This window comes from Leptinotarsa decemlineata, unplaced genomic scaffold (genome assembly GCF_025532065.1).
Source record: "Leptinotarsa decemlineata unplaced genomic scaffold, Ldec_3_MD MMD2_tig00002974_RagTag_RagTag, whole genome shotgun sequence".
NCBI lineage: Eukaryota > Metazoa > Arthropoda > Insecta > Coleoptera > Chrysomelidae > Leptinotarsa > Leptinotarsa decemlineata.
This window is the reverse complement of record NW_027412578.1, coordinates 2872378-2890226: the sequence shown is the minus strand read 5'-3', so window position 1 is coordinate 2890226 and position 17849 is coordinate 2872378. Positions and strand designations below refer to the sequence as shown.

At 35.9% G+C, this 17849-nt stretch overlaps 1 protein-coding gene across 1 annotated transcript in view; it reads left to right on the top strand.

Moving 5' to 3' along the window:
• The first annotated feature begins 5549 nt into the window (after positions 1–5549).
• The window catches only part of LOC111504691 (uncharacterized), a 213708-nt gene continuing 201408 nt past the window's right edge, over positions 5550–17849 (top strand). The window contains exon 1 of the mRNA XM_074177267.1: positions 5550–5653. Coding sequence (XP_074033368.1) covers positions 5637–5653 — 17 coding nt within the window. The 5' untranslated portion in view covers positions 5550–5636. The remainder of the gene's footprint in view (positions 5654–17849) is intronic.

Below are 17849 nucleotides of genomic sequence, written 5' to 3'. Positions count from 1 at the left end.
GGAAACACTATCCGTAGCAGCCTTACAAAAACCAGACCACCAAACGCGGACTGCGATTCCTAGAATTGCATTTACCGGATACTCTGTGATTGCGGAAAATCCTATATCGGTGAAACTAAGAGGCCATTGAATGGCACAAGAAACACACACAGCGAGGGGAAACCAGCAAATCAGGAATAGCAGAGCATGTTTGGACCCATCAACATAACATCGAGTGGTCCCAAGCTGAGATCATACACAGAGAGGAACATTGATTTGGGAAAACATTCAAGGAAGCTGCATTCATTTTGTCCAACAATGTATTCAGCAATGCTAGAGATACGCAACATAGGGAAACCCATAATCAAGCGAAAAATGGCCAACTCCTGCCAAACGGTCATCTCCCACTAAACCAGTGAAGTGGAAAAAGGAAAGCGGAGATAAGTGAAAGTACTCGAATGGCCCATAAATAGTCATCACTCGGAGGAATTAGTCCATTCATCACCCGAAGACGATTGTGGATACTAACAATCGAAATGCCGTGAAGTAACTTGGCTTGGAATCTCTTATCTATTTCATTTTTGTTTTTTGTTACATTGTTCTAGTTTACTTGTATTTTATTTCACTATTATTTCATTTCCGGTTTTTTTGTTTGTATATTCGTTTTTTCGGCTACTCATTTTCAATTCTTCTTTGTTAGTTCTTTCAGGAATTTTAAATCATTTTATATAATATCAGACAATGGAAGTCCGATCTCTTGAAATACATCATAAAATATTGTCAATCACCTACAAACAGAATCTAGTGTTCTTTTAGAAAAGCGATCCACGTAAATAAAATCCATATTGGTCGACATACCAATACTACACGAATACCATACCATACATACTACACGAATGAGTCGCTACACCAGTGTATAGGCATCTTAGTAACCACAGTAAAGCAATAATGACAACAATTCTGAACACTTAACTGATAGTGAAGATATAATAAGTGTTGGGGCTCATAATTTCAGGTGGAAAATAGATCGACATGAAATGAAGATTGATTTTGATGAATTCACAAAAACATATAATGATATTTGAAACTTATTGACATTGTTTCTTGATAATTGTTATAATTTCCGTCCATTGTGTTATTAGAGCAATAAGATGAAATATATTTTTTATTTATTTACGAATTTCTTATGATTTTTTAAAAATTAAATGAATATAACCTATTTGACTACTTTCGGTTGAACAGAGATGTGAGAGTTGTATTTGGGCTAGGTCCTGAACGTCAACAGAACTCAAAAACCAGAAGACCACAATTAACTTTTGGTGTGAACCATCCAATTTCATGGTAATAATCTCCCTAGATATATTAGAGATTTTTCATCAGACCACGTCATGAAAATACAAAATAATTTTTTTTCTGTTATTCTTATGAAAGCATTATGAAAATAGTTTTCATTAAAGAATTTTTATTCCTTATTCAGTTGGTGAAATGTCACAATATATTAATAATAATAATTTATTTGTAGTTTCTTATAACATATAAATATATATAATAATCATCAATTTCCGTAATATCTATAAAACTACAAATGAGACTAGAAACAACATGTACCGGAAGGGTACTGCTGATCTTAGTTCCAACCTCAAAGAAGAGAGAGGGCGAGGAGAGGAAAGAGGGAGAGAAAACATGTTAATTGTTCAGACTCAGAATTTTGCAGAAGTATAAAATCTATGAAATCAATGACTTTCTGATTGGCCAGCGATGAATAAGGAAAATTTACTAACTTTATATTATATAAATATATTTATATTATTATACAAACTACTTATGTTATACCTAACTGAAGGATCGTATATTTAAAGTGATTTGCTGGGGCGAAGGGGAAAGTAATCCTTCAAACCTCAAATTTAAAGTATCTACATCACTACGAAATCTTATTTTGTTATACAAATATGATAGACATTCGTGTGAAACACGTCTATTTTTCATAGTTAACCATTTAGTTAACCATATACCTGAGACATGATTTTTGAACTCTTTCAATTCTGCAAATGTATTTTCAATTCAGACATTAACACAATATGCAAATTGACTCTGCACAAGTGCATTTGTTAATTTCATTTTCAAACTTATTGATAATAAATGACGATAAATTTTAAGGCTCATGTAACTTCTCAGTGATATGAAAACAATTTTGTATTATTACGCTTATGTGTTTTTTGAATGAGTGCTATTGTGAACTACAAAATACAACTCAAGAAACTTGTACTTATACAATAAATACTTTAGACTCAAGCAGTAGAATTATTCACTGAAATACTTCACTCATAAACTATACGTTATTTTTATTGTTTTTATTTTTGGTTTCTCAAAAATCGTTATTATATAGGTAGATAAAGTTAAAACTTTGAGAACCTTCTGAATGGTGTTCTCAATGACTCCATAAACATAAAATCATATTGGGAGATTTTTGTATCATTTTTTAAATTACTTCGCTCATTTCAGGTGTATTCTTTATCGTGACCAGGTTTTGGCTTTCTTATCTTTCAAATTTATACAAAAAATGTGAATAACGGTCTTCAGTCCCGTTTTTGAACTTTAATGTACCCAGTGTATTATAATAGATTGAAATTTGTATTTGTGTGGTTACCAATAGTTCAGTCGTGTTATACCGATATACCTATTCCAGATGCTTTTAGAAGCAATGGCGAACGATAAAAAATATTCTGACCGCTTCGTATTACTTGGGTTCTATGATTGTAATGTCTGACATTCACATGAGTTATTTCCGCTGTGTGTTATCAGGTATATTTAGCCAGTACTCTATTTTTCTTATAGACCATTTCCGATCTTATCAAAGTTATTTTTCATGAAACACTTGATGTTAAAAATGATGGTTTCGAAGGCGATGCAGTCTGAAATTGATCCAAACAAGCACATATAACTGGTCACTATTGAACTTAAGAAAACAATAGCATAAAATAAAATTATTAAAATAACTTTATCACAAACCAACTTTTTTGTACTTTCGTAAACTCAACTAGACTATGATACTAACCTTGAACTATTGATCAAACCATTAATTTTGAATCTAGATTTAACATTTATAGTAGTTTCCGCATGTTGTCAACCTATATAACGAACTAATGACCCAAAGTTCAGTTCTCAGACTAAACTCGCATTGAAATTTGCATAAAAATATAAGTGCCAACGGAAATATCGACCCAATATATTTACATTTCGTTAAAACTCAAACTACATGAATCGCTACAGTACATAGTACCCTACAGTACATAGGAAAAATTTGTTTACATAATTATAACTACTCTTATCATATTGCTTGCAATTTTTTGCTTGGGAGTGAAAAAGTCGAAAACGGTAAGTGTTCGAAGTTACAAAAAACAATAAATTCACATGGATATCCTTTCAGAAGCATTCTAGAGTGACAACAAACCATTTTGCAGTCACAGTCAAGAAAGTGTTCCTTAGTTTTAGTGGCACAGTCGCCGAAGCGACATATCTCAATTTAACATCTGTCTGTGGAAAGTCTGTTTTCAATTTCAAGGTCTCCGTTGTCGAAATCTTTGCTATCAATATGCGATGGAATTAGCTGATTTTCAAGCATTCCTGTGCAGAAAAACGGTTTGTAAATGTGGATTTAGTCTTCACAATCAGGAAACTGCTCCTGAGTTCATTCATTCTTTGAGAAAAGATCCTCTCCGTTTGGCCAATATGAAGTTTTGGGCAAGAACCATAAGTCAAGACAGAGGAAAAAACTTGAACGACCAATTTTACTTTACACCTTCCAAAATACGAAAAGGACCCACTGTTTAGAAAACCATTCAAACTATATGTTTTTCGATAGTTTTTTAAAGCTATCCAAAACTGAGTTCACACAAGATGAAACTCATTTATTGGAGAAAGACCTAAGTTATAACATGAAACCGAATATCAATTCTGCGTGTATAGAATGTTCAGGCATGAGAGATATTCTTATTGATGGATTTTCGTCCACAATAGACTTCTAAAATAAAGATAGGAATATTGCTTGCTTATTTTGACAAGACATTAATTTCCTCATTTCATTTCATTACATTGTGAAAGACACCCACACCACTTGGTTTCACTGTTAGATGTCTCAAAGAGCTGTCACAGTCCTCAATCAGTTATGATTCTGGAAGTCAGACCTTCTACTATTGTTTGGCTCTGTGTTCCAGCATGAACTTCAATGGAATGGAAAAAAATCTTCGTCTGTCCACCTAGGTCGCTTGCTGTTTGATTATTTCCTGAAGTGGAAGATTCAGGATCATCCCTAGAGCTGAGGTGGAATCTTAACTTCAGATAAAGGAGTTGTGGTGATGTCTGCAACTTGACTTATACTGATATTGTCAATGTAAAAAGTATTAGAACCTTGCTAACCACTCTCCTATTTCTCATATGAGTACTCTATATTCAAGTAAGAAGACTAAAATTGTGGGCAGTTAACTTTAGTCTCCACCTGTGAGTCGTCTGACGTGATATTTCTCCCATGTTTTCGGAAAACGCTTATTCCATTCTTATACACTGTTGAGAGGCAGTGCTTCCGTACTGGCGTGAATAAAGTGTTTTCATTATATATCATTGAGTATAGGCAATACATATGGCTTGATTTTAGCCCCATATCTGTTCTGGCCAGCATTGGTACTAAACTCCACCTAGCTTTTCATTTTGTCTAAGTACTAGTCTTAGATTGGTCCCGAAAATTGTATCACTTCTCTATGAAAAAAGTATCTCTTCACCACCTCGGAGTTGTAGAGGCCTAGTCCCCATATATTGTCCGCTTGGTGAATGATATTGTGATGGTTTGAAGGTCTTTTTTGCTTCTTTCTTTCGTCTTCCTATTAGGCATTCTTTCACTATATTATTGTATTTGTCCTAAACTAGGGAGATGAGTTGGTCTGCCAATATCAGTATTTTATATGGATCACAATCCAGGCATAGTAACTCATCCATTCCAAGGTTTTTCAACATTTGAATTACATTTCTTTCAGTTGTAGGAACTGAAGATCAATTAGCTGTTAGAAACGCAAGAGTTCTGTCATCTTTGGTGATAGTATCTTATTCCTATATTCGCACAAAGCTACTTGAGTAATTTCCTGGATTATTATACGTATTTTACTGAGTAACGATTTCCTCTAAAATATTTGTTTAAACAAGTTGGTTAACAGAAGGTTTTGAAGAACTGAATCTGCCATTGATTTCAAGAATGGACACACACACCTTAACCTCATGAGTGCTTGGACTTTTTCACACAGAAAATATCGAAATATGAGAAAATATGATAGAACTGATCTATACTTGATGAGACTCGACTTGCACATTTCGTTAATTCGCCTCGTCCAAATTATTGATTTGAAAACTATTTCAGAATCCACCTGACTCCTCGAATGTCCTCGACCTATCCAACCTTCCATCGGAATCCTACCAACAGGATATAGTCGCGTTGGCGAAACTATCCCTGTATGTGGGCGAGAAGAGGGGTTGAATCGAAGGCATCGAGACGGCGACGTCGGCATCGGGTCAGTCAGTTTGCCGACATTTATCGACCGACTCGCTTGCTTCCTTCCCGGTCGAAAAAGTTCGACCACGCGACCACGGACAAATGAGGCCTCCATAGACACATGTTCCACAGAAAAAGGTAGGAACTTTTTGAATATCTTTCATCATTTGTGATTTCTGACGTATAGGGTTGATTTTTTATTGTTGAATTACCAATTCGAAAATTTCGGTGGATGTAATTGAATTTTGTTTTGCATTCACGAATATGAGTACTTTTTTTGAATATTATGGAAGCGTCTATAGGGGTTGATGATTATTGTCAAATATACCAGATACTGATGAAAAATTTGTTAAATTCATCCCAAATTTCAAATTGGTGTTGGTAACAACCTGAGATGGTATTTTAGTTGCAGTGTGATAACATTTAATTCGTCATTAATTTTTGAAACAACTTTCCAGAATGATACAATAAATAGCTTGCAACTTTCACCTAAAAACTAAATAATTTTTAAATACCTGCTCTTATATATATACACTATAGATTATCAAAGTTTTCTGAGGAATTGTATAATTCTGTTATTGTTTTCTACACGTAGTTTTGATAGAGATGTTATGCAATCACTTGTTCAGAAAAGGATACTCGAATCATTCTGCAGAGAATATATTTACTTTCGGAAATTGTTTTTCGGAACGAGTTTAGATCGATGACAAGTTGAAACAGTGAAGTCTCTTAACAAGTTTCCCTTACCAACGAGTGACCTATTTAGTGTTAGAATATAAACGTTATGCTTGGAATATGCAGGGCGAGCGAAAGTCGTGAAACAGAATTAAATGATAGTGACTTTGGTGCACTATAGTATTGAAATTATTTGCTCTTGAATGAACTGTTAAGAAAAGGTGTTCGAAAGTGTTAATCTGTGATAGAGTGAAGTTTAACCTGGAAAAAGCAACTCAAATAGTTTGGTTTTCACACATATTGAAGTGAATAATCTGAGCTGCTTTTTGACAGTTAACTCATTCACATTTAGTGAAATGTTTGACCATTAACTCCACAGGGATCGGTTCCCGGTCCCATAATGTTTCTGTTGTATACTAACGATTTGATGAACATAAGTATATCTGGAACCCTTTTCGCTGACGACACCACTATATTGTGGCATAGTAAAGGTATAGCTATACTCCATGAGACAATAGCTCATGATATACAAAAAATCAAGTCTTGGTGTGATTCCAATCTACTCTCCTCAATATTTCTAAAACAGATATTGAGACTTTCAAATGTTCACTTCAGAATTTGTCTGTAGCGAGCGGTATCATTGAGAACAGAGATTGTATTAAATTTCTGAAACTGTATATAGACGGTGGACTGAAATTTGACGCTCACATCAGAAAAAGGAAAAGTAAAATTTCCACCGACTTTTATGCAGTGAGAGTTTTTGCTAGAGAACTGGGAGTTTATACTGCGAAAACAGCATATCACGCATTGGTAGAGTCTCACTTAAGGTACAGTATACCTTTTTGGTGGGTTTGTAGCCTCAATTTGCTGGAGTCTGTATTTGTATTACAGAAGAGAGCTAAACTATACTTGTGCAAAGCTAAACCTCGTGACTCATGCAGGCAACTATTTATAGATAAAAAAATGTTGACGGTTGAAGCTCTTTTTATTCTGGAGACAGTGTGTTTAATTAAGAAATATCTTGTGAAATTTAAGGTTACCACCCATTACTATACAACTCGTCAGAGCATGCAAAAAAATTAAAAATTACCTATCCCTGACAACTCTATGATCACGGACTCCACGATGGTGTGAAGATGTATAACAATCTGCCGAGTTACTCTTAAGAGATAAATATTGATACCAATCAGTACAGAACAATATTCAAAGATATTTTGAGTAGTAGACCCTATTACAGTTTGACTGAGTTCTATACCGATCATTTTCAACCTAGCATGGGACATTCATGTCCCATGAATATATATACATATATGCATTCACTAACTTTGTCAACCATGTCTCCCGGGGTATGGGCAATAAAGTATATATAATAATAATAATAAAAAAGACAACGTGCTTTCTGATATATTATATTTTCCAATTTTTCAACAACATTTCAAATGAGGAATGTTACCGTTGAATAATATTTGTTATCGATCATTGGTTATTTGCGAATCCACATTTGAGTGACATTCCTGAACGATTTTTTCTCTTCGACTGACCTAATTGTAGATACCATTTACAATCCATCAGGCTCATATACAGTGTGATCACATCCAAGTTGGCGATATTGCTAACTTCCTCATTTTGGAAGACTGCGATTGAACAGGAAAAATATATGTGTTTTTTCCGCTTACTGACGTGGTGCTAGCAAAAAAACAATTGTGTTTTTAAATCATTCCAAAAAATATATTTTTTTATGAAACCAAAAGTAATTCCTATTGAAATTTTCGCCAAGTTGGCCATGAAATTTGAACTCGAAACAAAATAATACATATTTATTGTTGGAGTTATTGTACAAAAGTAAATTGTATCTTTGTATACATTTCTTTGATCAACACTTTAGGACATACTTAAAAACCTTTCTTGTAGACCTTAAAACGGTACGACTGTCAATGCTACGTATGTTACGGTACTCGTTATCGCTATCTGCAGATTATCGATACCATCGTAGCGATTTTTATATACCCCGTTCTTCAAAAATTTCCAGAAAAAAGTCCGTGAGTGTAATATCCGGAGAACAGAGATGCCAATGAACTGATCCTCTGGTAGTACACACTTTGACGAATAACCATTTTGTGATATATTAAAAAGCTCTTATGTTTATAAGAAACTCCAAACAACGCTCACCTGTTGAAGTAGCATCTCAAAAAACTGGTGCAATTATTTTTTACCAAATGAGCCTGTACCGTACAATTATGCTGAAAAACGTACTTCTCGACTACAGAAACATTTCTCATAAGATTATCATTTCTCCAGTAATGAGTTTGAAGGTAGGACCCCGTTAATTTTCAGCTCGTCCAGTTTCCATTTCTGAGGGTTGTCGTTTGTAGGGGATTGACATTTGGTTAACGGAAAAACAGATTTCGACAAACTATCACACAGGGGAACAATAAATACTTAGAAAAATGAAATTTTGAAATTAAATTTCAAACATTTTTCTCTCCCAGCTTTCTATATGGTGATATGTGTGCGAGGTTCATCACAAAGAAAGTAGTTGCAGATCCTTATCAGTGTAGGACACATGGAAACAACACAGTTTGTTATCTCTAACATTTTTGCCATAGAATTTGGCAAAGCCCTGTCAGAGAACACTATTTTTTTAGCCAATACCACGACAGATATTGGCTTGAATCTAATCTTCCGTGGCAAGGAGCAAGAAATGATTCCAAACTCACTATTTTGGTCCAAAAAAATATTTTTGTAAATATTATGGTCATTTTAGTCTATTAACCACGTCGTCTACCATGGAGATTAAGATATGATGATATGTTCATTCTGGAATTCATATACAGTGCATTTCTTCAATGTCCCACCCCCTTTTAATTTTTGAACGGGACAACACAAAAATTGAAATTTGGGATAATAAAATCAATGCATTTTGAACGGAAAGGGGGTCTTGTGATACATTACTTTGAAGCTCCTGACGAATACTTCACAACCCAACAATATAATGTCAATATCTTCAACTACTACAAAATGACGGAACTTTTAATAATTGCTTGAATACATTGACATTCAACTACATAATATTAGGTAATAAGCTTGAGGTCAGTTCAGAAGATGCTCGAAATGGTTGACTTGAACTTCTCGACATATGAACAGCCTATCCAACATTTCACGCCGAACATTTTCGAACACATTAACGTCAATATCTCTATAAATATTCATTGTTCTCTGCCGTATATCCAATATTGAAGCAGGTTCAGTTTCGTACACCTTTCGCTTCAAATAGCCCCATGAAAAAAGTCCAAAGGTCTCAAATCTGGCGAGTGGGCTGGCCATTCCGTAGGTCCTCGACGGCCAATCCAACGACTGGGAAAAGTAGTATCCAAATAGTTTCTTACTTGTCTGGAGTAATGTGGTGGTGCTCCATCTTGTTGGAATACAATATCCATATCGAATTCATTAGGATTCGCTTCGACGATTTCAGTGATGAGAGGGTCAACAGTAGTTCACAGCATATACAAATACAGTTCCCCTGTTAAGTTTCGATCAATAAAAAGAGGTCCTACAATATGGTTTCCCAATATTCCTGCCCAAACGTTAATTATTTCTGGATATTGTTACGCGTCGTTACGCGTCGCACCGTAAATAAAAATCGCTTCAATTTTTTCTTCCAATGGACGAGAATTGACCATTTTAGAGATTGTTGACGTGGTATCTTTCTACTAGTTAAACCGAAAACTAAATGAGGATATTCTAACTGAACAATGATGTTCATTGTCGTACTGACATTTTTTGACGTTTTTACAAACAAAAAATAACTTTACAAATTTTATTGCGTTGTTGGAATTGCCATATGGTAGATAAAAAGGAATTTTTCTAGAAATATCGCTATTAATGTGTTTGTCTTCGGGAAATTATTAAATGTTCCGCCATTTTGTAGTGGGTGAAGTTATTGACTTCATATTCTAGGATTGTGAAGTATTCGTAAGGAGCTTCGAAATGACGTGTCACAAGACCCCCCTTTTTATTTAATTTTTTTCCCAGATGGCGCCCAGTTGCCAATTTCACTACAAAATAAAGTATTTATGCATTGATTTCATTATCCCAAATTTCAATTTTTTGAGTTGACCCGTTCAAAAAATAAAAGGGGGGGGCATTGAAGAAATACACTATATCAAATGTTGCTGATATTTCATAATAAGGTTGATGAATCGTTTGGCTTTATTTGTAGGCATTTTCAACTCACAAATACGTATATGTGAGCTGTAACTGAAGAAAATCTATAAAGTGGATTAAAAATGTATGGATAGTTTTCGAACAACTTAACATAACAAATAATTGTATTAAACTTCGGTCTTATTTCAACTGGGGTATTTTAGCCGAAGTCAGAAGTAGTTGAAAAAGACAACAATAAAGATTAATGATTCACTATTAGAAGCGGAATGGAAAAACATAAGTGATACCGCAAAGAATAAAGATGTAGTGAAAGAAGCAAAGGTGAAGTATACAAGAATAGCCATCGCTAAATAGAGAAGAAGAAAGTTGATGAAATAAAACGTTGCAAGGTAACCTTCGCAGTGGATACGAAGAAAAAGTGAAATTATTTTGATCAGTATTGCACCAAAATCAGTCTGACACACCACGACCCACATAAAAATCACATTCTATCTTGAAATGATTTCAAACCACCAAGGTTTGCCGATCTGTGGAACTCGACCATCAGATATGTATCTCGAACTCGAATGAATGTAAAACACCAACCGAAGAAATATTCATGCGGGCCTCCCAACTATAACATCGAAATGCAAATTGCGAAGTACTCACGAGGCGTGAGTATCGTGGTACTGTTGTGTTCAGTGCCGCCCAAGCTTATAAGATCGTTCACTAACAATTAATTGAAACATATTGCCTCCGACACAATACAAATGCGGATTGATAGATCCGCTACTAGAACTGAATATATTATGCGGACTAGACTGAAGGAGCCACGCAGGTGAACCAATTAGGAGATAAAATGTCAGGCGATAGAAAGTTTCAGTAGATGAAGATTGTCAGCTATAATTATCCCAAGGACATTGATAACTAAGGAAATAATTTTATCACAGATTTCGAAAGCACGTTATTTGGTAACATCCCGACGCCGAAGGCGGAGGGATGTTACCTAAAATAACGTGCTTGAGGAAGTTGTGATAAAATTATGAGTTATTTATCAATGTTCGAGGGATATTCGGTGAGAAAATTTTTTGCAATTCGAACAAAATTATTTATTGAACACACAGTTATTAAAAGAACAATTCGTATGATATTCCGTTGATCTTGCTGTATTTGCCTCGGTTACCGCATAGGTGTTTCCACGCATACTATTGATTATTTGGTTATGATGTTCCTGATCAATATTCAAATAAGGTTTTATGGAATTTCCATTATTGTGCCCAGTAATTTTCAACAATTGCTGTTCTTGAACTCCACTCTTAGCTAGTTGACTGACTGCAGTTGCTCTATTAGAGTGATTGGTTATTTTCCTCTGTTTCGTATCCAAGCCAATTGCTTCAGCAGAAGATTTCGTCCATCCGTTGATTATATTTCTACCCAGAGGCATATTGTCATACCAGTTATCGCTTCCTGTCTTCCAGTGACGATTTGGCCTTAAAAATAGTCTATTTGTCTTGATATTTGTGCCTCGTTTTGATAATAATTTAATGAATAATCTGACAGGACAAGCATTGTTATCACTATTTTGAACTAACCATTTGCTAGAGGCGCAGTTCTTTGAACCCCCTTGGCAGGTTTTACTGAAAATTGGATTATATTCTATCCTATTAGTTGGAGATCCATTGTTGTCCTTTTCGATATGAAAATAATCAACTAAGCAAGCAGCACCTTCACCACCTCTCCAAGCCAATTCCACCGCTGCTATGTGATAAAATTTGCGTAGGAGTGCTATAGGGGTATTTTCATCCCAAAAGTTTATAATTTTACTCATTTCATTTGGAGTTAATGGTACTGAGCTTGTTTTGCGTTTAGTGGGATCTGTTTGTAAATTTCTTCGTGCTGCGTCGCGTGCATTCCGCGCTTGTTTGAATGCAACACTTTTAAAGGGGTCTAGCATGATATTATACTCCTTGTAATACTTTTCTTGTAATAATTTGCTTGTTATATTCCATACGGTTTCAACAGTAGCCTCCTTAAACTCTATGCTATCCTTTTTTCTCATATTAATCGCCCAATCCTTGAGTATTAATGCAAGCTCTTCGAGAGTACGATTTCCATCCAATTCATATTTTCTGGCGTCACAAAACTCCATAAATATTTTCCAAGTGTATTTTTTACTATTGACAGTATTTTATGGTGTATTTTCTTCAATGATTTTGTCAATTGCCGCATCATTTTGAACACCAAAGCGAGGAAGTGACATTTTCGAAATAAATTGAATTACTGAAATGTCAAACAACTTTATTGTGTTGGTTGCTTAGCAATGTCATGACATAAGTGATAACTACCCGTGAAAACTATCCATGGGTAGTTATCAGTGTAATGATGGTTTCATTGGTTATTTCGACACACATGACTAGAAATAGACAAATTTGATAGGATAATTTTTTTGGCAAAAAATTTTCACACTAATAGACATAACTATGGTTGATGATTTGGTATTTGTGAGATCTTGCTAAATTTAACATCTTCGATTCATAATCATCAATGATGACACATTCCTCCTGATGCTGAAACACAAAAAGGAACCATCTGCGATGTTCCAGAAGGCACAGTGTTAGGTCTTCTGATTTTCATATAAATTCCAATATCTTGAAGACAGTAATGCATACTTCGACATGTCACCTGTCATCTAACGATAAACTTTGAAGTCGAAACTTTTGCGAGCGGAGATGAAAGAGACCTCAAAAGTCATTGTACAGGGTCTTCCAACAAGGATAGCAGATGATAAATTTGTTTTATCAAAATGGGGGTTCTGTTCCTGCAACATACCGCGCGCTTCGCCCACTTCATGGTCTTTCTTATTAGTCAGTGGGCTATGCTTGAAGACTGGCAGTAAACAAATCTGAAGAAATGAACTTTAAACGTTCAATCTAGTATCGAATATACCTACACAGTAGGTATATTCGAGTTCATTTCTTTAGATTTGTTTACTGCCAGTCTTCAAGCATAGCCCACTGACTAATAAGAAAGTTTTTCTTCCTTATTCAGAGAAATCGGGCAAATTTCGGATATGCAGTGGCTAATGAGCCCGAAACCAGTCTGCAAGTGTGCCTGTTCCAAAATTGAGCGTCGACCCTTTCAGTTGTATTGGCAATTGGATATGTAGGAAATTTTCTGTGAATATTCCTGCACTGACGCCCGTCGGATATAATCGAACGCCCTTCGTGGTATTAGCCAGGGGAGTAGTTGTTTTCTGATAGTCGTCAGTCCCTTCAACCTACTGTGTAGGTATATCCGAGACTGGCTTGTACGTTTAAAGTTCATTTCTTTAGATTTGTTTACTGCCAGTCTTCAAGCATAGCCCATTGACTAATTAGAATGTAATGTATAATGTATTATTTGTAACTGACGTTACTGCAGTTTCGTCCTATAATGTCCTTATAGGACGAAACTGCAGTCCTATAATATCCTTATAGGGCATTATACAAATGAAAGTGGTAAAAAACATTGAATGTTTCAATTCTCTTTTCTTCATTATGATTTCCTATTACGTAGTAACGGCTACATCCATCAACATTTGAGTTCTGTTGCAAGTAAGATAACAAATTCAATGACTTTTTTCATTTCAGTTTATTGCTAGAAAGTGTCAACAAACACTACTCCTTTCATCAATTTAGTATGAAAATTGAGAAGTAAAACTTCCTATGTTTTTGTTTTTCGGTCGGTAGCCGGTCGGTTCGACGTGGGTACTTTGTTCACTCAAATCGACCGCCGTGTTGGTCGGTGGTTCTAGCCGCAGGCTGAACGATCGATTTTCAAATGCTATTGTTCAACCCGTGTTAGGAATTACACGTTAAAAGGTAAGACCTCGTTAGTCCTTAGCTTGCATAAGTTTCGACTTCTGAGAGTTGTCGTTCGTAGGGGTGCGACATCTGGTTAACGGAGAACATATTTTAAACATATTTGAACATATGTTTTCATACCACTTGTATTTGTAACTAACGGTACTGCAGTTTTGTCCTCTGAGGACATTTTCAAACGAATTTATTGTATTCGTTTGAAAATGTACTTACAGGACAAAACTGCAGTAACGTTAGTTACAAATACACTTGGAATAAAAATATAGGAAGTTAGTTTCATTTTACAATTTTCATAATGATCTTCTATCATGAAGTAACGGCTACTTCCATCAATTCAATTCATTATGAAGTTTTCTTTTCGATATGTTACAATTATGAACTAGTACAATCTTTATCCAGCTCATTCCTCCTTAGAGGAGGTTTTTTTGGTTCATTTGAAAACATGAAATTGAAGACATATCTTAACATATTCACTGAGATCTGTGAAGAGTATCAGATTATCACACTGCAGCAAAATCTGTTCCTATGTAATGATGTACTGAAATCGATCATATTTGTTAAGGAAAACGGTTTCGTAACACTAAGTCAAATGATAAATTCTTCTTGAAACAAAATAATTTTGAGGAAGCATGCATCAGGGTGAATCCCTAACCAAAGGAGTATGGCAGTTTCATGAGTATCTGACGTATACTGAAACGAACTCAAATCCAAGATAGAGTGGATGTAAACATTGATATTCTCTACGCACGTGATATTGAAAATCCCAAGAATTGGCCAGGGTCGTATTCAGAACCAACATCTTGTTGATCTTGGATTTGGATAGACTTTAGAGAAGCTGTAAAAGAGGGACACATTTCTGAGCTTTCATTGAAGTTCTAGACTTCCAAGTTCTTTTGTGATGTTTGACGGAACCCTAGTATTGATTTTTTTTTAATTCCAATAGCCTCAGGAGGATATGCTTGTGTCAATACGTATTACTATCCAATTTGAGTCACATGAATTTCATTCACTGAACTAGTGAATTTATGTCTATACTACATTGCTATATCAAGTTCAATAACCTTGAAGAAGAATGAGGACTGGTTTTTCTGACATTATATTTTAATGGATTACAATCAACACGAACTGACTTCAAAGTCTTCCCCAAACTTCGGGGAAAAGATTAGTAATAACACGTGATATTTGACGGGATTGGAGAAAATACAGATATTAGAGAAATAAAACATTAATGGCTGAAGTAGAGATAACATCATACTTATACCAGTTTGTTTCTAAATTACTAAATATTCTTGAGAAACAAAAAATTGTCGAAACACCTAGCGACCTCTGCCATTTCCTTTTGATGTTTTATCTTAGATCTTCTAAATCTCCGATTCGAATTAGAATATCTCGAAACATCTAATAAATCAATTTTTTAACCGTGAATACGAGGTCTGAAACTAATCGTTGTATTCTCAACGGGCATATTTCCCAATCAATTTGTAGAGTTTATAGCATTGTTCTTCATAGTTCGTCCTCTTCTTCGTATAGTAATTTGCATTCCAGCGCCGATGATTATGCTAAAGAGAACCTGTTGGGCTGTTAAGCTGCTACCTACCGCACCTCACTCGATATTTGATACGATTTATTATCGTCATTTTCCACCGAAAAAACGGTGTCGACAATTAGATGCCTCCAAATTTAGAGGTTTCGACCGAGCATTAAGTATACAAGGGACGGCTGAGAAGTGCATGCTGTAAATCGCTTCTAAGAGTACCGTAGTAGTTTTTTAAGTTAGTTTCATTTATTCAACCATGTACGTTACATAAAAATCCACATTTATCATTATGAGTAAAATTTGGTACTTCTGGTGTGAAATGAATCTTTCGAAAACACTTTTTATGTACCGGAACAAAAATATTGGCTTTCGACGCTCACCGTCTCACCGAGTTAGCATCACCAGGAGGTTCTCACTTTGAACAACTATGCTGATGTTTTCATACATATCCAGACGAATCATTACGTTACTTAATGAGGGTCATTGAGTCAATTCCTGGTACCTAATGTTATTCTACCTGTGAGTGCAAGAAGAAGGCAACATTTTTCGATTTCTGAACATTCGAAGGAATCTACAAATTTGTAGTCATGTACCGGTCTCGAGCATTCCTACAATCATTCCTCGCTCATACTGTGATAGTCCTACAAGGCGAGTTCAGCAACACTGGACTTCTCTAGTCAATGAAAATGTGAGACATATGGTCCTTGTAGCTATTATAAAGGGTTTTCCAATTGGCGCGGGTAGATTTTGGCGCCTCGTGGCGGCCATTTTGTTTTGGTGACATCTGTCAAATCTTTTCTTTATTATTCAGTTGTTTATGCCAAATCATCATGACAAGTTACACAATTGAACAGCACGTTTAAATGATAAAACTTTATTATCAAAATGAGTATTCGTTAACGCAAACGTTGCGCGCATTGTGCCCATTTTTCGGTAGACTTGGTGGCCCTTCAAAGTCGACTCTTGAACGTTTGGTGGCCAAATTTGAGACGACCGGTTCAGTAAACAATCAGCCAATACCAGTACGTTCAAGGAACGCAAGATCGGCCGAGAACATCGCCGCGGTCCGTGAAAGTGTACAGCAGAACCCGAGGCAGTCTATTCCTCGCCGTGCACAACCTTCCCATATGAGAGTTTTTGCACGTCAGCTACACCTGATGATGCTTTAGATCCGACCGTGGAGGGCTTTATCGCTTCTGGTTGATGAATCATCACGCAAACGTTTGTTAACCTGTGTACGCCGCTCAAGAATTTTGTGTAAGGCGGTTTCATAAGGTACCCCGCTCTTGAGGAGATAACTCAGTCGTTTCCCGGCTGCACCACCAAACCTTTTTTTTGGTTCAGTTATCGGATCAGGAGTTGAAGAATTGAGAAGCTCTTGCTCCTGATCTAAATTTACAGGAAGGTGAGTTGGAGTCGTACTTTCAACATCCATCTCCTCTGTAGACTCAGCGTCAGAAAGAGTTTTTAAGTTTACTCTGTCCATAAAAGTCCCACGAGCACCTAGGAAAAAAAGGTCAATCACGGCATAGCCCTGCATTACCGTGACAAGGCGATGCTACGACGAGAGGGCGCCCGGTATCTGAGAGGTTCCATAGTGACAGCTGATAGGCTCAGTCTCATCCATCCTCTCGGCACGGATACACACACCTTAGGATTAGGAAATCGTTGGGATGCCATTCAGTTAGGGAATAACAGGACCACAAGTGATTCTGTCATTCCCGTATCCAGCGGGGCTACGTGGAAGCAGGCATCCGATGACCGGTTTGCTCAACCCTCACATCCTAAGCCAATGCAATCGCCAAAAACAGCATGCCCAATGGTTCAGACAGTGAAAGATGAACAAGGACAGCCTTGTTCATCTTTCACTGTCACAATGCCCACTGGGGCATGGTGGGAGCTATCAAGGAGTTATCAAGTGGTAATATTCTTCCCAAATACAATTCTAAACTCGTATCCCCGTTTCTCATTACTAAAACATCCAATTTGTAACTCTTTCAATTTCATACGCGAAATTTATATTCAAGGATATGTGGAGGTAAGTCGCAAAATTTTTCACATCACTGCTATTCGTGACGAAAATAACAAAGAATTTCATTATCTGTTATGAATTGATGAG